At 41.3% G+C, this 25,822-nt stretch overlaps 1 protein-coding gene across 1 annotated transcript in view; it reads left to right on the top strand.

Moving 5' to 3' along the window:
- Positions 1 to 437: 437 nt before the first annotated feature.
- Positions 438 to 25,822, top strand: part of EMILIN2 (elastin microfibril interfacer 2) — a 33,760-nt gene continuing 8,375 nt past the window's right edge. Inside the window, exons 1-5 of the mRNA XM_052788060.1 lie at positions 438 to 568; positions 698 to 820; positions 14,580 to 14,755; positions 17,018 to 18,952; positions 24,917 to 25,249. Of these exons, the coding sequence (XP_052644020.1) occupies positions 444 to 568; positions 698 to 820; positions 14,580 to 14,755; positions 17,018 to 18,952; positions 24,917 to 25,249 (2,692 nt within the window). The 5' untranslated portion in view covers positions 438 to 443. The remainder of the gene's footprint in view (positions 569 to 697; positions 821 to 14,579; positions 14,756 to 17,017; positions 18,953 to 24,916; positions 25,250 to 25,822) is intronic.

Genomic DNA, 25,822 nt, shown 5'->3' with positions numbered 1-25,822 from the left:
GCCCTATGCCCCAAGACCCCGGGCCCCCGGGGAAGGCACGGACCCCTGCCTGCCCCGCTCGTCCCTGGGGGCCCGACCCTCTCCCCCCAGCAGCTTTCCAGTGGGCAAAACAGGCTTGGGGGCGGCCGCCGGCCAGCTCGGGCAGGGGACGGGGAGCTCATGGCGACAGGGCGCCATGTGAGGCCGGCGGCTGCCCCTCCGCCTGCGCGCAGCGCCGCTCCTCCTCGGGCGGGGGGCCGGGGCCGGCCGGCGGGGGTGGAGGGGAGCGGCGCCTCGGCCGGAGGGGGGTGCGGAGCCGCCGTGGAGGGCGGAAACGGGGTGGGGGGGATTTGCGTCAGTGAGGGAGCTGGGAGCGGGCGAGGGCGGGCGGGACAGACGGACGGACGGACGGACAGAGGGAGCCCGCGGAGAGGCACCGGTCCTCCCCGCTCGCCCGCCGCCCCATGGAGCTGTGCCCGGGGTCCGCGGCGCCCTCGGGCTGGGCGCTGCCGCTCCTCCTCGCCCTGGGCGCCGGCCTCAGCCACGCCACCCCGCACCTGCGGTACCCCCGACCAGGCTCCCGCAGCAAGTGAGTACCGCCCGCCCTGGAGGGGGCCGCGGGAGCCGCTGCCGGCGGGCGCGCGGGCGGGCTGGGGTGGCGTGTGGGGCCCCTCATGCCGCTGCCCGTCCCTGACGGCCGTTGTCTTCCCCCCCCCAGGAACTGGTGCGCCTACATAGTGAACAGGAACGTGAGCTGCTCGGTGCTGGACGGGACGGAGAGCTACATCCAGGCCCAGTACAAGTGCGCCTGGAACCAGTTCCCCTGCCAGCCCACCCCGGTGTAAGTAGCCGAGGAGGCGACCTCGGGAGGGAGAGCGCTTGGCCACCCGCTGCCAAGCCCCGGCGGCGAAGCGGCCGCTGCGCTCGTGCCGTTCCCGGCACCCCGAAAAGCGTATAGCCTCCTGGTCCCCTGCATGCCCCGAACAAAGCGCTCTCTCTTATTACAAACATAAGGCTGCCGGAGCTAATTAGAGCCAGATTGAGCGTGCTGCCGATCCCTACAGCCAGTCCGCTGCGCACAGCTGAAAGGGAGCTGTGCTGGCACACCTCCTCACGCCGCGCTGCCCTGCGCGGTGGGGCTGGCAGGCAGGCAGCCTTCCGTGGGCGGCGGGAACGCCAGCACCTGCTGGGAGTGCACCTAAGCGCCCTGCTCCAGGTTTGCCAGGGTACAGCCACGCTCAAAAACGGTTTCGTGGTTGCTGTGTGTTGCTGGATCGGTGCGTAACAGCGAGGGAGAGCCAGGAATGTGAGCCAGCGCATTTACAATCTGTGTATCCCTGTCAGTTGTCCAGCGAGGAGAGCAGCCAGGGCAGAGATTTTTACAGGGCATAATACAAATTTACTTGTTTGATTTCAAGCTTCATGCAATTGAGTGTGACCCCGTGGTAGTCTGTAGCGTGACCACCTACAGCACAGCTGTGTAAGCCCGCAGGTACAGCAGGAGTCAGGGCACAGCTGTATCTCAGTTCTGGCTAATCTCAGGCAAATCGCCTTTCCTCAGTTTCCCACTTGAAAAGCAGTAATATTTGCACACTTCTGTTGGAAAGCTGTAGGTGGTAAGCACTCTGTGAAACCATTTCACCTCCCCCAGAAGTCAGTGGAAGGACACCCATAGGTTTTGGTGGGATTAGGCTCAGAGGTGGGCTGAGGTGGTAGTGAGGATTCTTTTACAACAAAGAATAGTTTTTATTTTGACATGAAACAGGATGAGACTGATACTGCTAGGTCCTGGGTGCTACTGAAATAAGACTGTGGACATTGATGATGCTGCAGCCCTGGGTTCTGTGACAATAGGTGTTGGGTGTTTGGCATTCAAATGCACTGTTTTCTGTTTGTTTGGATTGTTATTTTTGTTAAAAAAACAGCTTTTTCTCTATTGGAATATATAAACACTGGAATTTGAGGGAAATAACAAAGTCAGCAGGCAGCCGAGTTAACACCATCTTGTGTAATTTCCCTTGTTTCTTTTTGGAGTGTTGAACTGGCCATTTTGGACTTCTGACTGAGCTTGTGGGCTGTGTAATGGGGTGTGCCCTCTGTCGTGCGCAGTCTCTGTAGTGGAGCTGCGGAGGAGTGAGTAGTGGTTGAAACTGAGCTCTTTGAACACATAAATCACTAAGTATTAAGATAAGGAATATCAGAGGCAGTAAATGAGGATTTTCTTGGACTATCTGCTAGTAGATAATGAAGAAAGCGCAAAGGTATTGCTTCTAGCTCAGGAAATTGCTGAACTGAGAACTGCTTGAGCGGGTGAGATCTTTGGCAGGAGTCAGAAGGGGAAGCCCAGCTTGAGCTGGGGGCTGGACTGGATGACCTCAGAAGTCCCATCCCTTCCAGATTACTCTGTGGTTCTGTGAAACGGCGTTGTCTGTCCTTGTGCTTCTAAACATCTTGAGTTGGCTACTGTCAGAGAATATGGGACTAAACAGACATTTGGTCTCGCCTGCTGTGGCCAATCTCATGGGGTTTTTTTGTTCTTTTGAGAATGGAATTAGATACTTACCATAAGCTTTTGTTTCCTCAATTTGACTTTCTTTGGTGAACATCACTGTTATTTTCTTCATAACTGTAATGGCAACTGGAAAATAATTCCTTATTCTTAACATAAAATATTTTAAGTACCTATCACAGCACCAGCTGATTAACAGTGAAAGCAGCTGGAATATCAAAATCTTGAAATTTTATTGTGTTCAAAACTCTCTGTTTTTAGGCTGTGACTTTTATTTTTCTTTCTGTTGCTGGTATGCACATTCTCTTAGTGGCAGAGTAGGAAGGGAACTAATCCAAAGCCTTTGAAATACATGGTTCAAATCCTGCAAACCCCTAAATTCATTCCTGTGAAAAGTAGGAGTAGTGGTCTGAATAACAAAATGTGTTTATATATGTTTGTTAGCTAATGTTGACAAAAATAGGACAGGAAAGAACTACAAAAGCAACAAAGAAATGACTGTGAGGACTTTTCTGAAATTATTCTTTTTTCCTTTACACACTTACGTAGAGAAGTTAAAAATGAACTAAATAGCAGATATTCATCAGAATAAACTACAGCCCCTGTTTAGTCTCCTTCTGATACCCATGGTTCATCTAAGAGCTCATTCTGTTGCAGACAGTAGGGACAGTGAGATCCAAATCAAAGAGTTTGTTAACTATATCATAGATGTATGGGTTTTATTAGTACTTAAGTACTATTGGGGCTTTTTTATCAGTCAGTGGATTTACTGTTGATTTAAATTACTTTAAGACTAGGTTTAAAGAGCCCTTCTAGTGTTTAGGTACAGTCTAGGTTATGTGTAACAATTACTTAAATGAAAAAGCTCACTGCATTTTATATGGGAGTGTTTCGCTGCCTTAAACATACAGGGTCCTCCTGAATTCCACATTCTTCACACACAAGAGAGTGTGTATTGCAGATAGGGATTATAGTGATAGGGATATAGCACTGATTTATTTTTTATTTTTTTTTAGAAATAGAAAGCTGGTTATTAAGCCTAAAAATCATATGCGTGCATGAACCCTTTTTATCTACCCTTTAGGCCCATTAAAATATCATTTGTCTGAAGAAAATCCCCACTGTTGGAATGACTGCACGTCTAGGAGTGTTAACTGTAGTTTCAGTTTGGCTACACGGTTTATTTCTTGAAATGTTAAGTTGAAATTCAGGAAATTATTACACTTCATTGTTTAACTGTTTTATAGGTGTTTGGGCTTGATAGTGCATTTCCTCACTGAAAACTTAGTGAATGCTTTGGCTGATTAAGGTGTCAAGGATAAATATTAGTTGAAGTGTGGCTGCTTAAGAGATAGGAAGAGAGGGAGTAGAAAGAAAAAGCAGAAGGGCCCTTTGAAGTATGTTCCCTTTGAAGTATGGGGGGCTCCCGATTTATTTTTCTTAAAACTGTGACTAGCAAAGAAGAGAAGAACTTTGTTATTAGTGGGACATTGGGCTGAAATATAATTATACAAAAATATTAGTGTTTTTACCCACTAAAAAGAACTCGTATGTTTTGAAATCTAATAATGCTTCACAAATAACTGACTCCTCCCCACTTCTTTTGTTGTGAATTTCCTTTCCTAGCTTTCTTATGAATGATTTATTAACTTAATTAGCATTATTAGTAATTTATAACTAATACCATTGTCTGATTCTAAAAGAAAAGTTTATTGCCCTTCTAGCTAGATCCTACACATTTTTTAGGGTTGTGGCTTCACTTGGACGTCCTCTGGTCAATGTAGCTGCTTCAGGGTAGGATGTTGTTATAGCAGTTGTTTGTTTTGCTTCTTTAGAGTATGTTGGGACACCTGGCTGTACCATAGCTGCTCCAATTTATGGCCCAGCATTTTTGGGCTTTCACTAGTAAAGTTTTAATTTTAAAGTTTGAAGTGAACTGAAGCAGCTGAAGCAGGGGGATGTTTTCTGCCTTTTCATCTTTGCTACAGAACTGGCAAATGGGACTTACCTGTACGAGGTAGTAAATCAAATAGAAAAAAAATTAGGGAAGAACCTCTCCAGGTCATGTAATCCTCCCGTAGCTCCTAGCTAACAGCAGAGCCAGCTTCAAAGTTAGATCAGGTTGCTCAGGGACTTGAAGGAAGGTTGTTTTATCACATCCCCTAATTCAAGTACCAGGCTCCTTAATTCTGTGCATGTGAGTAAAGGCATTTGTGTGATCAAGTGTGTAACGAGTCAGGTCACCTGTCCTTAGCTTGTCAGGAGCGGATTTCATGATTTAGGGTGAGTTTCTCATCTTAATGCTAATGATAAATGTATAATAAGCAAACCCATTATTTCCCTGGGTTGCGCTTACTTAGAAAATGGTCAAGAAAATGATAAATTAATCAATAGCTAAATTAGCAAGCCTCTCCAGATCTCTTATTGAGCAATATTTTCCAACTTCTTGCCATTTACTGCCAAACTAATCATGGTTTTAATCATTGCCAAGAGGAAGATTTAAGGCAAAAGATTGAAATACCTTTAGAGACTGTTACTGCTAGTTTTCTGCAATCATAAATATCAGGATAGATGACTATGAGTAAGACACAGCTTTTATTAATATGTTTATTAATAAAATAATATTGAGTAAAAATGGAAATATTATTACTGAAAAACAGCATATCAGACTTCCAGTTCAAGTTAAATGGCTTCGTTGATCTACCATTTTCTGGCAACCCCAGAACGACCTGGGTGGAGCACGTCAGCCCCAATCTAGGTATGTGTTGGAAAACCACAGGTAGTTTTAAACCCTTCAACAGTCTCTGAGACTGTTCAGTTGCTAGAAATTGAGCATAGAGACCAGTGTCAGAGTGCTCAGCACCAGGCAGGATCAAACCTAAGATATACCACTCAGCACAGATCACAGCCTGTTTGCCACTGGCTTCTAGCAACGTATATCTCATAAGAAAAACTTTCAAGATGCACGAAAACTTGAATGGAAAGTGGGGGCTGTTTAATGTTTCCCCTGAAAATATCTAGAAATGTCTTTAGGACTTTTTTTCTTCCTGCTTAGTGTATTTTGTATGAAGCAGAATTTCTTTGTACAGGCTCCAGCTAGCTGACTACATAGGGAGGTTAGCCTAAGGGGTTGTGCATTGAAAACAATAAGGAAACTTAAAAAACATCAGAATGTACTTCAGTTTCCTGGAGTGCTTGTTTGAAAATCTTTGAGTGCCTGCTGGGTGTGGTAAACTTTCCTGGCTGTCTCCCTGAGCTTGAAATTGTGCATCTCTGCCTCCTTGCACTAACGCAATAGAGTCTTTCTTCTCTGTGAACCGGACAGGCAGTTTTCATTTCACACATCATTCAAGTTTGTTGCAATAATTCAAAAAAATCACAAACTGCTCCTCAGTTCACATTAATGTAAATAATTACAGTTTTTATGCTTTTCTGGTTTGAGAAATGTATGACCTGGAGGTCTGGGGCCTCTTCTATTAAGGACCAAACTGTTGCCAAAACAACAAATTGTTAATTTTAGGGAGCTGCTGACCTGTTCAAGGCCTATTTTGTCATGAATCACCCAAATAACCAAGGAACATACTGCACCATTAGAAAGTGGGCAGTGCCAGTTTTACACATTGCAGATTATTACTCCCGTCTGACTTCCTTTTTTGCATTCATATCTCATCTTTCCTCTCCCCTCTGGTTCACTTGTGACCTGGTGTCTTGAAAAGTATCAGCTCTCAAAACAATGCTGCATTTTATTCTGAAAGTTGTGGTCCCAGCTAATCCCACACGTTAGCTCTTGCATTCATGCAAGTATTGGTTATCTATTCTATCTGTGTATGTTTTCAAATAATCTGTCAGCAGTAGCTCTTTCTTGGAATGATCCTAGAAATAAGCTTATTTCATGGGCAGAGAAGCAGAAGAGATACTACTGGAGCTCATTTTCTCAGGCAGCTTTATCAAGAGCAGTGCTCTGCATCTTCACTTGACCTTTCCACTGGTGTAGGGTGAGAAACTTGGTCCCCACTGCTGGAAAAGGCAGGTGAGGATGTTTTAACACATAGCCTGTTGCAAAGTTGCTCCTGTTCCATCACTGTTTGACTACATCACAGTGCTGCTCTACAAAACTTTCCTGAAATCCTTTTGAAAGGACTGTTTTCAGGGTTCTCCTATCCCATTTTATTTAGTGGGTTTTTAGTAGCTTACTGTTGGTCTGTCAGCACGTGGTTGACTGGCATAGCTTTATCTTGCAACAAAATGGAAGGAAGCAACCATGTAAGATAATTCAAGATTGTAAATCCCAAGAACGAAGCTCTGCTTTGAGCCTTGCCGCAGATTGTCTGTGGCTGTAAGTTACTTAAATGCATCCTATGTCTTGGTTTCTCTGCTCCTAAGAGGAGGATGCCTACCTAGGTTTCAGGAGTGGTAATTCATGAACGTGAAGAGTATTAAAATTTTAAACCTGAAACTTATTTTTTGTGCATTTCCTACTGGACTTCTATGGTCGGCTTTTTAAAAATAAAATCCTTGGCAGCTGAGAGACAGATATGTGTGTCTGTATGGATATATATACAACAACTAGAAATAACTAGTATGAGACATGGGGGCATGTTTCAGAGTGTGCAGTACCTTGGTTGTTTCTTCCCAAGAAGAAACATTTCTCTCCTAAGAGGGAAAATTATATTTTGAATCTCAGTTTTTTGGATAGAAGAATTCTGAGATGAGTGACATCAAAATTCACTGTATAAGTAATGAACAGTGGCACTTCTGGAGATTTTGAATGGAGCTACAAATGAAACCCTGTGGTGTTGTCTGAGAACAGTTGAGCATTTTTGGCTTTTACCAGTTCTGTAATATTCTGCTTCTCTTATGGAGAAAAAACACAAACTCTGCAGTAAAATTCAGCTGGATTCTCTCGGGTGTATTGAGCTAATGTTCAGCATTAAAGAGAACCATGTGAGAGAGACCAGGCTGTAGTGAGCTGATTTGGGCACTATGATTCTTTACTTTGCTCCTTTCCTGGCACCAAGAGATGAGGGGGCGGTGTTCTTTAGGGGTAGAGGAAGGCAACTTTCTTCCTCCATTCTGAGAGCCAATATGCTGGGGATGTAGTAGGAGGGAGCAATACATGTCACCTATTGTCATAAACAATAAACACTGAAAAAAAGTACTTGGTCTCTAATGCTCATTCCTATTTTATGACACATTTAGTAAAGTTACAGTGCTTTCGTAGTCTGATATTAGAGCACTCTTTGCAGTGACCTGGATGGGTGATTTCTTGGTTGTGCACAACAGGCAGTTGCATTCCTGCAGATGCATAGTGCTTTGACTTGTTCTCTTGCTTTCCTTCGGTTTCAGTCCCTGATAATGCTCTCAGCCAGTAGCAGGTTTTTATTCAGGATTTAGCTCAGAATAGATCTGGTGCAAATGTTGGCCATGCTATACATTAGTGCAAACTTTATTAAAAGCACCCTTATGTGCCTCTGCGAGCCCAGAGAAGCTGAGCCTCCTTGGTAATATGCGCTAGTGGAGGTCATCATAACTTTATGTATTCCACACAGGTGCCTCAAAATTGTATTTTTCCCAGCGCAAACAATTTTGTAACACTCTCTGCTTGCTTTTGATAATGTAGATTAGGGCCTGATTATTATGTTATATAAAGACCTGACCATGCCCCTTTGGGAACTTCAATTGAGATGGCTATGAGCAGGCCAGGTGTTGAGCTAGTGTGTAAAGTCAGTGGCAGTTTTTTTGAAGAAAAAGTAATTCCCCAGACCCCAATGCCTGCAAACACATGTACTGACCTTCTTTATCTAAATTTTGGAAAGCAAAAATGCCAGCTAAAAGAAAACTAGCAGTGGAAAGATGAGACTTTCTTAAGTCCATCTGTGAGAAGCAACTTAGTGTCTCTAATGCCAGATCAAAATCAAAAACTATTTTGGGGTTCACTAGGATTCTTTTTAAATAGATTTTTGCTGCAATGTATAATTGGGATTTATTACTGACTTCCTGACTTGCTTTCACTGAACACCTAGACTTCTGTAGGCTAATCTAGTCCTGTCAAAAGATCTTTTCACCACTTGCCATAAATGCCTTAGGATAAACTCTTGGTTAAGACATATTTTTCTCAAATTAAGCTCATCTGTGGGCTGGAACACAAGCTAGCTGCCAACGCTGCCATGTAGTAGCAAGGTTATAAAAAGAACAAAATCCAGAGGTGGGTTTTGATATATCCTAACTTCAGCTGTCTACCGGTGAATGTGAGCATGGGAGCTTAGACACCTGCAGTAGTGGTGACTCAAATGCAGGTCAGTGGTGTCCAGCATGCTCTTTAGGTAATTGGATGTAAATAATGACTTTAGGACGAGATGCAGCCCTGTTTCAACTCTACTGGCTGTATCAACTATATTTCTGTTGGCCGTAATGGGAACACAGACAACTAGTGCCTGTCCATACCTACACAGTAGGCACCTGAAATTCAGGTGTGCTGAAACTCACTGTTACAGACAACCGCTAAAAGTCTCCATGATTTCAGTGGAACTAGGATTTCTGCCACCATTTGTAGGGGTAGCAATTAGGGGTTGCCTGCACTCTTGGGAAACAGAAAATTTGGGATCAACTGGTTCTAGTTTAGTAACTGTGTAGTATAAATGGCCAACTTAACTATATTTTCAGTGGAAGCCTTTGCAACCTATGAAATAAAAAATGATTGGTCAAAATATGATTGCATTTAATTATATCTCTTTGGGTAGTATTTTTGGGAAGTGTCTATATGCTACTTCAGCAGTCCCATTGCAATACATTGGAGATTTGCATGACTGAGGCATGCAAGAGCAGACTATATAATTTACAAGGAATGGATCTACATTCAATAAAAGCATTAAATAATGAAGATTCATTATCTGCTATTCAATAAAACTGTGATTTGCAGGCTGGTGAAGTTATGGGACCTGTTCCAATGACTACAGAATTTTGGACCAACCTTGAAGTTTTGTGCTCAGAATAAACATTTTATACGCTGCTTATGTAGAAACATATGCTGATTCTGCAGTCCCTTCCTCATAGTGAGGATGTGGTGGCACTTACCTCCTTGCATTTCCCAAAAGGTTGAATGTTAATATCTAGTTACAGAACTGAGCCATATGTTTCCCCACCAATTTCGTTGAAATGTTTCTGATTTGTTTTATCGCTATTAGGTGACATTCGAAATACCAGTGCTAACTGCTTCCTTCTGTGGTTTAGCACCATGAGAAAATTATAGCTCGTTCTCTAGTCAAAATGTCTAGCATTTGCAGCAAACATGTATTTTTAATTAAGCATTTTCCTAAGAAAATACTTTTCTCTCAAAGAGGAGGAATATTTGAATGCTATTGCCACACCATACAACTTTATTTCAGCTGCAAAATACTTAGATGTTAAAAGTGGAGATTTGCATGAGTGTTCTGGATGTGTATTCTCATTTGATCAGCATGTTGAATTCATGGTGAAGGTAGAAGGCATTCGTAGTTATCAGCCTGTTGTGGAAAGACTCCTAAAAAACAGCTGTTCTTATTTTCTCTGTTGCGAGGAAAGATTAGAGACTGTTGAAATCACCCTTTAATCACGCTTTCTAAAAGAATGACTTCATTTGTAGTTTTTAGATCAATTCACCACAAGGATATGACCGTCATCTTGGGCTAGAAGTCCACAAGAGGACGTGGTGACCAGGCACAATAAATACTGGTGTATTGTATGTAACTTTTAACCACATAGGAATTTTTTTTTTTTTAGATCTTTGAGACACTTGTAAAAATAATTGTATTTATTACCACTTACTTGAATAGCACAAATCTAAGTCAACTGGAGGAAGATTTAATGTTTCACTATTTTTTAATTACATTCCAGCATATACAGGCATTAAAGTGGAGCCTCAATTCTTTAAGAGACTTATGAAACTTTTGTGAACCCTTTTGACCAAATTTCCTCACTAGGTAACTTGTAAAGACTCACACCTACAAGATAAAAGATGTGAAACTTAGGCATGTTACGTTCTAACTGTGTAATTCTACCTAGCTGCATAGAAAAGCAACATTTCATCTCTCCAGCTGCACTGAGTGCATTTTGTATGTTTTGTATGTTATGTTTTGTGTTTGTATGTTGCACATTTGCTGTGACTACGAGTGAGCAATTGGATTCAGAACACTACAAATGTAAATAAAGATGTGTCTGATTTGTATATTCTGGTAGCTCGCAGTCCTATGTCATTAAAATATGTAGAATCGCAAATTATTCTCAGGATGCAGTCCCTAGCAGAAAGTTATGGTTTGTTTTCTTAGAACTGTAACCAAGAATATGTGTTCAGTGCTGTTAGACTGTTATATCCTGGCAAAATCCTGGAAGTCTCCAGTTCCTCCACTGAAATCCACTGAGCAAGCAAAGTTCTGGCTTTAAAAAACTTGTATGATTGAGACTCTCCCTTGGGCTGGATGCATGCTGGTGAATGTCATTTATCAGTGCGTTTGGACAGTGCTGACACAGTGACACCAGTCCTTGCATGGGCAACTTCCACAACTGTGTATGGAGCATATCATCGGTAGAGAAACTGTAGCAATGAAGCTGTGATTTTTAAGAAACTTTTATGTGACTGGATTCAAATTGGAAAAGTGTTAGGGCCTTACGTGACTAGCCTTGCTGAACTAGCTGTGTGATTCATTCAGCTGAACTGGCAGTATAGAGGAGCAATAGTTCTTGGTAAGTAAATCCCGATTTAATTTCTGAGCCATCCATGAGTATAGCTGTCTTGTTACCATAGTTCAAGATGTAAAATATGAAAGCTGTTCTACATCCAGATTTTGAAGCATTTTGATTCTAGTTTCTTTTTGCTCTAGGAGAATTGTGGTTTAGGATTCAGGTTAGGCTGTATTTGAAGTGCCATAGCTGAAATCAAAACAGATCCAATTCATGTATTTGCTTGAGCTCTCGGACTTGCAAGAATTTGTAAGGAATAGACTGCTATAACATTTTAAAAGTTGTAGATATACAGTGTTTATATTTTATAATTTAGAATGGGAGGATTCTCCTGCATTTCAAATAATTTTTGTATTAAATCATATTAAAATATTTTATGCCTCTTATGATCCTGGAACTATGAAATAAAAAAGTGAGAATGTCAAACTTGCTTATTTTTTATTTTTAAGATGAGATTGGGAAAGTTTTATGATTTGCCCATATGAAAAATACTAAGCTTGATTTCTTTTAATTTGTTTATATTCTTCTATTGTATTTGGTTGTGTCTTGTGATTTGTCTGAATGTTGAAGTCATCTGAAGGTGTCTACATTGATGAACATGACTCAGAGAAGGTATACAAAGAGAAACTTGTCACAAATATGATAATGGCAGAAACAGTACAAGGAAAATCCTCATTCTGTAATTTGAGCAAAGTAGTGCACAATTTGCATAAAAGTAGTTCTTCTCTTATAAAAGTTGTTTCAGCTATATTCTTAAAACTTTGTTAGGAAAAAATAGAGAAGTGCAATGGTGTTTAAAGATAGTCGAAATACTGTAATTTTCAGGAAGGAGTTGGGCCCTGAAAGTATAGATAGGAACACACACAAAGTTTGGAGCAGTTAAGTGTGTTATGGAAATCAGAGAAAAGTATGTACGACTGTTTCTGGCATGTGAAAATTTATCGGGAAGTTCAAAGTTTGCATTTCAGTAATGTGGTGGTTGTGAGAGAGGTTGTAATGACTCTCAAAACCACTTCAAAACACTAAAGCATCTAGCTAATCCTGTCGCTCCTCTGACTCTGGCAGCTAGTTGGAAGGAAAGGAATCAACCCCAAATTACCTACACGAGAGGTGGTTTAATACTTTAGATAAGGGAAAAGGAAAAGGAAGTTCCTGGGTGGCCGGGATGTTGTCCTTCCCTATGCAGTTGCCCTCTGCATTGCAATCCTCTATTTAATTTTTAAAGCACTTGACCTTGGGGATGTCTGTACTTTACATTTGTAAACAGGATTCAGCAGATGTTTCGGTGAAAATTGTAAAAGAAGTGATGAGCTGGAGTGCAGTCTGCAGCTCTTTCATATATGGTGATGCGAAGGTAAAAAAGGATTGGAAACCCACTCTGAGTTTACATGCTGCAAGTCAGAATCTGAAAAGCTGACAACCACCGCAAACCACTGCAGTTACGAGCGGCTAATAGAGTTACAGCCTAGCCTGCCCCTGCCTTCCTGTGAAGATTCACAGGAGAAGGGAATCCAGAGGCTTGTTAGAATAAACTATTTTTTGGCCCGAAAATAGTTGGAAGAAATATGACATTGTCTCTAGTCAAAGTAACTTTTTCCCCTTAATGAGAAGTTGTAGATAAAGTAATAATGCAAAAGAACGCTGAGTATTTCTGGTTTGCAAAAATTAGAATATATTGTGGCAGAATTGGGAAAGAGATGGTTGGAAAAGAAACAAATTCATAATTAGTAGTTAACATTTTAACCCCCCTGCCCCAAGTTTGCTAAGCAGCTTACCAAAAAGGGACAGCAAATGGCTATCAGATGTGAGACGTTATATTAAAATTATGTCTCTGAAGGTGAAAGATGCTGAATAAAAAAATACAAAATTATTTTAGCAATTATTTGCACTCATGGCAAGAGAAGCTTTGAAGAGTAGCAGTTAAACTCTTGCTCTGTGACTTTCAATAGAAACTTTTTCACAGTCAGTGTAAGATTTAACTCCATTTGGTAGCTGATTACTGATTATTTTTAAACAATAAGGAATTTTGCATATTAATACAAGACAATGTTTAATGAAATCTAGTTGATTTTTGCGCGATAGCACAGCTGCTTCTGGTGCCCATTCTGTACTGTATTCTCTCTGTCCCAAAATACACTCCCTATGAGCCCAGCCAGGCTATGAGTGAAATCTGTTGCAGAGCTCCTCTTGAGTCCTTCACTGCTGTCCTGTATTTATTCTGCTGCTATTACTACTTTAGGAACACGTCAGCTGTGAAGTGAGCCTGTCGTTCATTAACGGATGCAAACTGTTCTAATCTGAAATAATCTTAAGAAAAAAAGATCTGAAAATGCCGTAGGGAGGTCAGGACTATGGTACTTGTTTTATTCGGAGAAAGGAATTCACGTGAGAAATTGGGGTAACTTTTTTGTTTCTATGTGTTCCAAGTATACCAATTTATAGAGCTCAGGTGGCAAATCCCTGTTTTAGTTATTTTCCTCATATTGCAACCCGAAATGAGCTGTACCTTAAATCGATTTAGTTTTTATAAAATAGCACAGCCTCTGCTTATGATCTGGTGGGATACCATAGTGTCTGACTGCAGCTGAACATGCGGTATGTGTACTGAAGGAAAGTTACGGAAGTCTATGGTTAAAGAAAGTTGCACAACCAGAATTAGTTTGCCATTTACTGACTTTTGAGTGATTAATCAGGGAAAATTAAGGTTGTATGTACATAACGTGCATAGGTTTGTCTGCAAGACCCTCTTCAGCTTCACTCACGAAGTAGGAAAGAATTGATTCCTTCATTGGTTGTAGCCTTTCATCTGACTCCTTTCATGTCCTTATCTGACTCATGCTTTCAGCAGTTTGTCCTTCCCTGGAATATCCCTCCTAGCTTTGACTGCTCTGTACATACAGATTCCAAGGAATGGTTTAAGTGGAGACTGTGGAAAGACAAGTGGGACAAAGTAGGCAGAAACATTTTTGATGTTCTGAGTTGCTACCAGAGCAGCCCTGTGGGTGGGTTTGCAATGAAAAGCAGTTACTTAGAGGGAGAAGGTTTTGAATTTATAGAGTAATACACTGATAGTAACTGTTATTCTCAGCAGCATCTGATGAGTTGAACCTTCACTTCCCACAACATGTTATCCTGCTGCTCATATGTGAAAGCCCTGTTCTATGGTCATATTTGCTCTCCCTGATATGACTGTGTTGAGTGCAGGTAACTTTAAAACCTAGACAGAAGCATTTGTTCATTTGATGTTTGAAGGAGAAAATTAATCATAGATGAAAATAATTGATTTTAATTTTTTAAAAAAACTGGTTTAATTTTAGCCTTAATCTAAATAGCAGATTAGGTTATGGATTGTTTAAAATGCTTACTGTTTTGGCAGATACCGAACGAGTTTCAGACCTCGGTACACAGTTGCATATAAGACAGTAACAGAGCTGGAATGGAGATGTTGTCCCGGGTACAAAGGGGAAGACTGCAGAGAAGGCCCAGCAGAAAAGCCAAACACTGCTCGTCGTCCCACAACGCCGGTGAAAGCTGTTGTGAAGAAAGGCTTGGGTAACTTTTTCTTTAAATTTTGGTATGCATGATCACGTTTGGTTTCTTGTTTTGTCTTTTAAGTCTAAGAACTGTTATGGTTTCTATTAAACTCAACTACTGGCAGGTACAAAAGCCATATGGAAGACACTGCGTGGTGGGAAAATAATAGCCAGGCAATAACAGTCTCGATACAGAGAGTTTCCTGAAGAATAACGGAGGGGTGGCTGTAGAACACTGACCATAAATGGCAGCGGGCTACTCATAGTTCAGGAAAATCTTTTTGTTAAGGTTGGGGTTTTTGTAAGAATTTATGGGGTTTTTTTGTGGTTTCTTCAATGTTCAGCAAAAAAAGATGTATTTGAGAGGAACTATTATTAAAACAAAAAAGAACAGGTACTAATTTTAATGATATATAATGCTCCCTAGCAGTTTCACAGTGTTTTGTTTGTTCAAGGGCTTGTGCAGATTTTAGATTCATGTGAGATTACTTGCCTTAATTCTAAGGGGTAAGGGAATGGTTTCTGAAAAAATACCTTAAAGAATGAATGATGTTTGTTTGCATAAGATGCTGTCTTCTGAAAGGATACGAAGGAATGCTGTTACTGCAGTATTGTGCCTTTTCTGCATTAACAAAAAAATGATAAACAGATGTTTCCTTCTGAAGGACTTTTTCCCAACATCATTGGAGATTAGCATCACGTATAGCACTTAGTCAGATTTCCACTTGTGGTTTTGGTGTAGTGGAATGGATTGGGACTGAATACATGGTTTCAAACCAGTCCTATAGGTTATATACCTGCTTTAAAAATAAGCTTTTAAAATATTTTGTTAGCCCATCTCAAATATTTCCAAAAGATGATGATAGACCACGGTGGTATCTTTGAGGAACTTGCACGCTGCTTATGTGTAGAGATTTTCTTTCTGCTCTGACCCTAAAAGAGCTGTAATTCAATGCAAAAACAGACCAGTGTGTATGTAATAGCTACACTCTGTGTGTGGATACGTTTTTATTATTAAAGGAATCAGCCACCCTGCCAGTCTTGAAGACTACATTTGTGACTTCCTACCTTCTTTGTAATGTCTTTAAGCTGAAATCCAGTCTAAAACTAAGAAAAACTCCAACTGCATGTCCTTCAGACCCTATCTCACTGTTGCTCTCCACTGTATATCTAGCATGCATAGCTTGGAACCAGTGCTAAAATTCTTTTGTCCGAAGATTTAACTGTTAATGCCACTAGTCATCTGAAAGTTATTCTAATGCTAACAATTTGAGTGTCTATTTTCTGTTGTATTTAAAGAAGTGTATTTTCTTCTTTGCTTCTGCTTCTTAATTTCATTTACCTATTTTATGTGTGCAATAGTATGCCTTCACTGTGCAAAGATCTTTGGATTATGCATTGTGTAAAAGGTATAATGCAAAATCCCAATTAGGATTATACATGATGTTTTTATAGAATGTACCCCTCTGCGCATAGTGGCAAAGATACTGCTTGAAACTGAACATCCAGAATTGTACGTGGCTCTGCAAATGAGGTGCTGCCAATGACAAATGGATTGGAAGGGTGGTTTCAGATTCATTAATTGGTTTGTGCTAGGTAAAAAGGATATTGCAGCTAAAAGTCTGCTTTGACTTTTTTCGTTCAATGGTAGCGCTGGTGTTACTTTAATACAATGATTTTTGGATGTATAAAGTTTATGCTTTTATACACATTTTTATTGCCTACTTAAATATGTGTCAAACGATTAGGTATTTTTGAAGCAAGTGTGATAACTGGAATATCTTGCAGAACCCCACCTAGTATATGCATTTGGACCCCAGTTCAGCAAAATACCGGAGCACAAACCCCCTTTAGGCACATGAATTATTGCCACTTAAGTTTTCATTGGGAATTCAGGAGCAGCATCTCTCAAACTACTGTTACAGGAGATGCAGTGGCTCTAAGGGGATTGTGTTGTGATGTGTATGGATCTATAATGGTGTGTTACATATGCTATAGCTTAGATTCATTGCTGAAAAAGAAGGGAGGGTTCTGCTTGTTAATTTATTTATTTATTGCCATTGTATCTTGGCAGGAATTCGTCAATGTGCTAAAATGTTGGAGTGTTTTGATAACGTTTTAGTTATAAACTACTGAAAACAAGAATAGAAAAGGGAACAAAGCATTATGCAGTTTAAATCATTATTTGGATTTAAAGAAAAGTGAAATTAGCCTCAGCTGATTAAAACAGATACCCCTGGGAATATTTACATCCAGACTGTCTGTTATTTCCATGAAACAGATGCAGAACCAACAGAAGTGCCAGAACCTCCACCATATGAGAAGAAAATACAGTTTCTTGAGGATGAATTGTTTAGACTTACACGATCAGTGCTGGAACTTCAGTCCTCTGTGGCAGGTGTGAATGAAAACCTAAAGCTGACTGTCCAAGAAGATGCTAGTAAGATGTTGGTCACTTGGCTGAACAACCTTTATGACCGCCCAGAGCCTGATAGTGCAGTTGGTGGTGAAACAGACAGTATTCATCTGCCTGGACTCCTCAGCAATAGAGATCAAAAAGACCCTTTTATTGATTTTGAAATGGAAGATATAAAGTCTGAGCTAGCTGAGGTCAAAGAAGCCTTGAAGATGAGGAATGACAAGCTGGAGGAACTGAATGGAAGAGTAAAGGGCTATGAAGGACAATTAAAACAACTGCAGGAGGCAGCACAAGGACCTACAATAACAATGCCAAGTGACAATATATATCAGGAGTATATAGACTCAAAATTTGAGTCCCTCAGACAGGAAATACTGGAAGGATTTGAAAAGAAAATGGCAGATTTGAAGAACTCCTGTGAATACAAACTACAGGATATCCAGCAGCAGTGTGATGACAATGAAAATAACTGTTTAGGAATAATTGATGTTATAAAAGGAAAAGAGAATGACTTGAGGAAAGAAATAAATACTCTCCGAACTCAGATTCCATCAAACAAGTCCAGCTGTTGCAAGGAGGGTGAGAGAAATGACTTTGACCAACAGATAAAAGATTTAGATAGGAAGATTGACAGAGTTGTGGAAGCACACAGGATCTTGAATGTCAGAATAGATAACGATATCAGTCGATTGTCAACTCCAGATCTAGAAGACATGTTTGGTGAGAGGTTGGAGGAGCTAGATGCGAGGATGAATGTTACAGAACGAAATGCTGAAGAACATTGCTTTTACGTTGAGGAAACTCTTCGCGGTGCTATAGCTGCTGAGGTAGATGAATTGAGAGACTTGTTTGACCAAAAGCTGCGAGCACTAGAAGATAGGTTAGGTGGCACTATTTTAGAGATAGCTAATACCACAGACCCACATGGAATGTATATTAATCCTGGGCCCATCTTGCCCAGTGATGCAGGATTTGCAAATGAGCAATTTACAGCAGAGATTGATTTCCTGAAGAGCAAACTACTGTCGCTTGAACACCTCTGTGGGCAGAAATGTCAGTCTGCACCGCAAGGTACGGAAGACCTTCAGAAAGAGCTAGAAAATTGTAACAACAAATACAATCACTTGCTTTTGAAAACGGAGAATAACTCTGTTCTCCTGCAGTCTCTAAATAGCTCTCTTAACGAGAAACTCAACTTAATTAAGGGTAACCAACGTGACATCCAGAAAATGCAGAGAGATGTACGTGTATTCCGGTATAGTCTAAATGTCATGGATAAAGATATGAAAAACCTTCAAGATGGCTTGAGTAGCTGCAAGGAGCAGCTTCTGGGTGTCAATTCTACCTGTAGAAAAACACAACGAGGTGTCTTCCGAAAAATCGATCAAATGCAGAGGACGTTTGCAAATCAAACTGCTCATCCCAGTGATAATTGCTGTGGTGAAGTGAAAGAGAGACTAGAACAATTGAATGACCATATCGTGAATGATCTTAGCAAGTGCAAAGAAAGGACCCAAGGTATCCAGGAGGGGGTTTCTGATATTGAGAGCAGAGTCTCACGTGTTGAAAAAGTTTGTGGCAAGCTGGACTCTGTCTCGGGTAGCTTGCAGAAGATAAAAGAAGCTCTGAATAAGCATGTGAGCAGCTTATGGAACTGCATCCATGATATGAATGGAACTATAGCATCTCACTCCGCTGATATTTCTGGCCTCAAAAATTCTGTCCAACAGTTTTATAGTCAGGTCTCCAAAATCACCGTGGACATTGAAGGCATGCTGAAATCTCAGTCTGACACAAGTAAGTTGTTTTGCTTTTTTTTAATGCTTTTTTTTTTTGTTTTCCAACTGGCTTTCTATTCTGAATCATTTATAAAGGAACTAAACAAGGGAGGAATTTACAATTCCTCATTACACAGTTTCTACTTTGTTTTTACAGTGACTCTAATTTTGGCTCTGCTCTAGAATGCCATAGAGGACTTTAAGTGCTTTTAAAAGTATTCTCAAAAAAAAAAAAAAAGTCTTATATGCTTTCATGTTTTCCCAGAGAGTGGGGAAACTAATATTTTTGGATAGTGAGTTTAAAGTGAGTTTCAAGTATTAATTATCTGTGGGTATTATTCCAGTTCATTTGATTTGGGTTTTTGGTTTTGTTTCATTTTGTTGTGTGAGATTATTCTTGATTCCTTGGGGGAAATTGAAAAGTAAATGGAGAAAACTGAAGTCAAAGGAATTCAAATTTATGATAAGAAAGATTCCCTGTAAGTTTTGTTCTTAGCATGAGTTAATGATTATAATTCAGCACCAACTCTTTGATATAGGATTTCTGCAAACAAGCTCTGGCATGTTTTGCTGTGGCAATATAAGACTTCTGCTTCATAGCTCTCCCAGAAGTTTCCATTCCCACAACGTAGTTGGCAAGTTGGCAATAGGTGCACACCCCAGCTAGCAGAGTTTTCACACCTCAGCTGCTTCTGTTAGTAGTCCAACATGTTAGCTCAAATCCACATCCACAGGTGGTTTAAAGTTTGCATTAGAGTGGCTGAGAAGCAGAGGCACATTCCCTTTGGCTCAAAATGCTGTGAAATAGTAAACTCAACATGTTGGTGAACCTTGCCATGAAGGTTTAGAGACCTTGCCAAATGCCACTCAGTTCCCTCTGCAGTTCTTGCTCCATATTTCAGCAGTGGGTTGTTTTTCTGAGAGACTCAAGTTTACAGCAAGAAGCTGAGTTCCTGTTTCTGTTAGCATGATGCAAAAACAGAGGAATTGGAGACTGTTTTGAAACTGGACTCTTCAGCTGGTCGATGCTTCTGGTTTTAATTCTGTGCACGTATGAGATAAATAAAAGGCCGATTTCTGTGACTGGCCTTAAATCAGAAGAAGAGGTGCTGAGGGAAGAGCCTGTGGGCTGTTGCAGCTGATGGTGGTTGGGGGAGATCAAATGCAGGACCATGAGCAGTCTTGCTTGAATGGACAAGTTGTGCTTCATGAAGGATCTGAAAGCAATTTCTTTAGGGAAGAATATCCTTCTCATTCCGAGGCGGAGACCTGCAAGCCTGTGATAGATGTGTTTCTTGAGTGCTTAATTGTTTAAAACTAAGTGTATTGCAGTACTTGACACAAAAATCCTTCTGAGGTGAGAAGCTCTTGTGTGAAATTAAAAAAAAAAAAAAAAAAAAGGTTTCTGTTCCTTTAAAGGAAGAAGTGAAGGGGAATGGAGGGGGTCCTTAATTCTCAGATAATTCTTTTGGTGAAATCTTGACTTAAATTCAACAGGGTTAGGACCTTCACCCCTAGATCTCACAGAAGCAGACCCAGTCCCCATTAAAATGCAGTGTGATGTATCTATGTACAACTCCAGGGACCAACATTGGAGAAAGGTCCAAGACACACACAGTAATCTTTCTTCTGCTATTTAAAGCAGGTGTTCAAGAGACCTCGCTGGTGGTATTTATCAGCCCCTATTACAATGTTGTAAAGCATTAAAAAGCTTTGGTGCATCTGGGTTTCTGTAAAATAATGCCATTTCAGGGCAGAGCTCTCCATCCACCATTGGGTGTCAAGAGCCTATGGCAGGATGCTTCTGCTGGAGCTGGGGTGCAGGCACTCTGAGCATCCCTCGTTGTTAAGGGGTGCCTCTGGCTTCTGAAGGATTCATGAAGCACACACTTCAGTCATCAGATGTTTCCAATTACAGTAACACTGTCTGGCACAGCAGTCCCAAGTAAGTTTTGATGGCTGGAGTTGCAGGAAGATTTTCGCAAAAGAGCCTTTTTTGGAAGTAGTTTGGGAACCCTGTTACATGAGTTGGGGTATAGCTTTAACTATTTTCACATCCATGATCTGCAGCATCTTCTCTGATACCAATGTTATTTGAAAGGAAGACTGTTAGTCCTGGCCACAGATCGGTGTAGAATTTCTTATGCACTGTTTGCCAGCATATTGTAGCATTGAAATGATGTAATTTGATTTGGAAGGGTCGAAATAGAAACAAGTTGTTACTAATAACAGTTGTTGAGGGCAGTAAGGCCAGGATATGTTGCAAGTAATACAATATAAAATCTTATCAAGCAGTGTAAACCCAGCACACTGTAAACCTGAGCAAAGTCAAATGACCCTCATCTTAGGAATATGGCTGTGTTTTCTTCCACATTTTTTATTAAGGGGTTTCAAGTGCCTCAGTCCAAACTAACAAGTCAGGTTAGTGAATGATTGTACGTCAGGTACAGTCCCAGAGGCCAGAAATGTATTTAATTTCTCATAATTTCTGGTGAAGGCAGTGCAGCATCCTGCCGTACACAAGGTGGTGGTGGCGGCAGGCAGTGGTCCACTCTAAGCATGTAGGAGACCACACACAATGTGCTCACTAAGCTAATGTAATCCAGCAGCTCTTTGTCCACATTAAATGGTGACTGCCTGCAGCTCCACGTTGTGTAGGGCAAGTTGTGGTTATTGCACTTGGTGCCTCCCTGCAGGTATGTTTGCTCTTCAAATGGCATAAAACTGAAAGCCATGTTAAAGTTAGTGGTCTCTTTTTAACTTACTGCTTATTCATATAGGTTCATGAAGTTTTCCAGGAATCAGAAGTGTGGTCTTGCAGCCAGATACTGTGCTGGGAGTGCAGTTTGCTTTGATTACGGTTATTTGACCTGAACTGCAATTCCTCTGGTAATTGTCTCTGTAGCAGGGTTACGGTCTAAGAAACCAAATGTATGCTCTGCATTACAGCATCAATAAAAGGCAACATAAAATTGTAGTGTTGTAGTGTGAATAGTCATACAGTGGATTCCTCTGGACTCCCTGTGAGCTTGTGAAAAATGGTACTTTGTAACTTAATTATGAAATCCCTTTGGCATCTATAAGAAAATTCCAAGTTGGGTGTTTTTGGCCTCTTGTGAGTGCAGTCACAGATTCCTTTACTCGCTAGTTTCTTTTACACACTTTTTTGTGTGTGTTTTGGGGGCTGAGGAGAGCATGGTCAGGGCAGAATGGTACTAGAAACAGACACACCCCAAAGATCCTCCTGCTTCATGCATCCAGGTTGCTGCTCATCTTCCTTCCCAGCAGACCATTCCTCCTGCAGTGAAGTAAATTTCAGGTTAAAGCTGCCTGGCTGAACAAACTGAATAAAATAAAATATTTTTAAGAGGGGGAGAGGAACAAAAGCATTCTTATTTTCAGCTGAGTAGGGAAACCTTTCCTTCTGTTTCAGTTATGGATGGGCATCTGAGAGCAGAAGCTGTTGTGTGACATGATAACCAAGTTGTCACTTACACCAGTGATGACAACTGGAGCAGCAAGGATGCTGCTGCTGAGGACAGTGTTACTGTTCTCACCTGTGTAATGATCTCAGCTCTGCTTTTTGCCTTCCCAGACAGATGGGAAAATGATGGGGAAGATTTCTGCTTTGTCCGCTGCACAGCAAAGCTTAAGCAGGTGCAGCTAGATTCACCCCAGCCTTCGTCGGGGGTTCATTTTCTCATTGCACTGTGGATTGAAAACACGTGTTACAGAATTCAGTGTCAGGATAGGGTGGCTCCAGTGTTACCAAACGATTTTTTGATACTTTGGCTTGCTATGATGCATCTCAGTAGAAGAGGCCAAAAAGGTTGGCAAAGATGGCAGACCAGATCCCTCTCAACCCACACGTATCTGATTATTGGCACTTTAAGTTGAGCTTTAGGCAGGTAATTTGGGATTTAGCTTATGGAGGTGTAGTTGCATAATTCTGAGGATATGGGATTTGAGCTGTTGATTGTTATTTAAAGATTTAGAAAAGCAAGCAGAGAAATGTATTCATTTTCCCTGTGTCAGTCCAAGTCACTGTCTTAATAAAGCTCATCTTAATTGACTAGAGAAATGACAAGTACGTGCATCCCAAGGTAAAGTATTTTGTCAGTTTGTATTTTGAATGAGGTTAATCTGAAGATCTTAGTTGAAGGTCTAAATCTATGCCACTGTGGACAGAAGATATCTCACTAAGTTAACAACTCTGTTAAACAATTCACTTTGATACTTTAAGCCTTTTTCTGAAATTTTTTATAAGATTTTTTTAATCCTGGGATTTTTATGAAGATAATCTGTATAAAGTGAACATTTCACCCCTTAGTCCTCTGCCTCGTGGATAGAGTTACCAAGTGAGCTTCAGTCCAGCTTTGTGGTGCATTGCTTGTATAAGTTTCAATTCTCATGGCAGTTAAAGTCAGCCAGCAAAGCTCAGGAAGATTTTTTTCTAGCAGGCATATCTAGCAAATGAATACAGGTGGTGTGAGACTATGACTTCGGACAGCCTCTCAGTACTCTGGAACGCTTACGTGGACTTTTTATGAGACTGAAAACAAGAAACGAGATTCACAAGGGTAAAGTGCAGGTGTAGAGTAGTCACAAAACATCACGTGGGTTGCCAGCGACACCGTCTGGACCCCAGCCGTGCATCACAGACAATACCTGCATGACTTGGTTGCAAGCTCTCGCTCAAAGGCGCAGTATAAGGCCCTGCTGGGGGTCCCCAGTTATGCAGCAGAGCCAGGGAAAGCCTCACACCATGTCTGCTTCTAGGTACAGCCATTCGGTTTAGCCCTAGCCACTGATGAATTTACCCAGGCTGATTTTGGACTGTGATAAGTGCTTCATTCTGACCACTGAGACCTCAGAGCGGTGGTCTCCACTGTGGACCATGGCAAGCATCTCTGGTGTGACAAGTTGCATCACATAAATTTGCAAGGGGATGTTTGTCCGTTTCCCCAGACACTCACTTCTATCCCTGCACCTAAAGCCATGCTTTAGTCTCAAAATGCAATCAAAATAACAAATGCTAATGTTCAATTTAGAATTAAATTCTAATTATTCTGTGTAAAAGCTGTCATTGCATCTGCCGAAATCTGCACATTTGTAAATTCCTGTTCTTAATGTAGACGTAATTGAACTTCATTCTTGGGAGGACATTGCATCCTTAAATGCCATCTAAGACTTCGTTTTTATGAATAAGCCTTAATTTCTATAAAGGGCTTAGAACTGGACCAGATACACAAATGTAGCCGTGTCAGCGCTGTTCAACCCTGATGTCATATGTGTTGGCTGCCCTACTGGAAAAGTCTTTTAATGGTATCTCTTCTCTTTAAACAGTAAAAGTTTTTCTAGTAGATTATAACCTAGGGTTCTGCCTTCATTGTCAGAAAATATTAGTAATGGGAGTACTTGGAATTTTAAGTTTGTTGCTTTTCAAAGTAGGGGAAAAAACCCTGTAAGTCAGTGTTCATTTACTCAGGTTTTTTTGCTGTGGGTACTTTTCTTTATGGTAGTGCTGAAGGGTCAGCCTTGTGCTAGGTGTTACGCAAGTAGAGAGTCAAAAGTAGGAGTGATGGGCGGGAGGTGTTCAGGAGAACTGAAGTGAAGGTAGAGGGAGAGCACACAATGGAGATGAAAGCACTGGTGGGAACAGGTGTGCTACACAGCCCGCTTGGTGCAGAAAGTCAAAGCTGGACTAGTGAGTGAATGTTCATGGGTTATGTGACTGCTGCTTGTCCTGTCTCCAGGCTGTCTTCATTCCTTTCCCTGTGTCACAGTCTGGGAAAGAAGGGAATCTGTAGTACTGCAAGAGTGGAATGGAGTTTTGCCAGTGCAGTCTTGGGTCTGAGGGGAAAGGTAGCCTGAAATTGAGTCCTGTTTTATTTTGAAGTATTTTTTTACAAAAATATGGAATATTTTATACTATTTTAGGTGAATAATTCTGTATCTTTCCTCTTCTTTCATAATTTCAAAGGGCGATCAGAAGTACCGCAGCAGCCATTGCCACCAAGACCACCTCTGCAGCCTCAACCTGGCATATCCCTGCTGCCATCAAGGCCGAGGATACAACCCCCACGACAGAGGACCCCTATTCAGCCACCACAGCCAAGACCTCTTCCGCGCCCAGTGCTGCCAGGGTCAGGAGTTGTGCCATTTCTGCCTGGAACAACCGGGATCATCCTGGAGACTGGAGAGGCAGGGCCTCCTGGCACTGTTTTAATGTCAGGAAGAGGGAGGCTTAGGAGTGTGGATGGTCAGGCTGGTCAAAGTACCATGCCCATTGCTGAAGGATATGCTGGAGCACCAGGTGAGAGAACCAAACTAACAGTGAATCACTCCCATCCTAAGTGGAATGGACTTGTTAGGTCTTCCTAGAGGGGTGACACTGAGATCTGTTGTGCTTTACCAGCCACCTTTCAGCCTTTCGTGGATGCCAGTTACAGCTATTGCCATTGGGAATGGGTTTACAGCAGAGGCGATTTCTGAACAGGCCTTTGCAGCCTCCAGCTGGCTACAGAAGTAGGGGAAACACGTTCAGTGCCAGTTTTGTTGCCTTTGCCAAGGCTGCACTAAGCATGAGGTCAGCAGAGCTGATGTAAATCCTTGGTAACTATTGCAGTCTTTGCCATTAAGGAAACTTAAATTATATTTTTTTTCTTGCCGTAGCGCTTGCAGTGGATTTAGTACATTGTAGTAAGAATTTGTTTCCCTTTGCTGTGGCAGCCCCAGCTTAATGATAATTGAGCATTACGTAGGAGATGCTATTTGGTAGCTACTTCAGTAAGTTGCTGTTTGGTAACAAAGGGTGCTTTTTAGAACACTGCAGCAATATTTTGTCATAATGTACTCCATTATGTACTGTGTGACACATACTGCTTTT

This window comes from Harpia harpyja, chromosome 5 (genome assembly GCF_026419915.1).
Source record: "Harpia harpyja isolate bHarHar1 chromosome 5, bHarHar1 primary haplotype, whole genome shotgun sequence".
Classification (NCBI taxonomy): Eukaryota; Metazoa; Chordata; class Aves; order Accipitriformes; family Accipitridae; genus Harpia; species Harpia harpyja.
The sequence above is the reverse complement of the archived record's forward strand: the minus strand, read 5'-3'. Positions and strand labels throughout refer to the sequence as shown.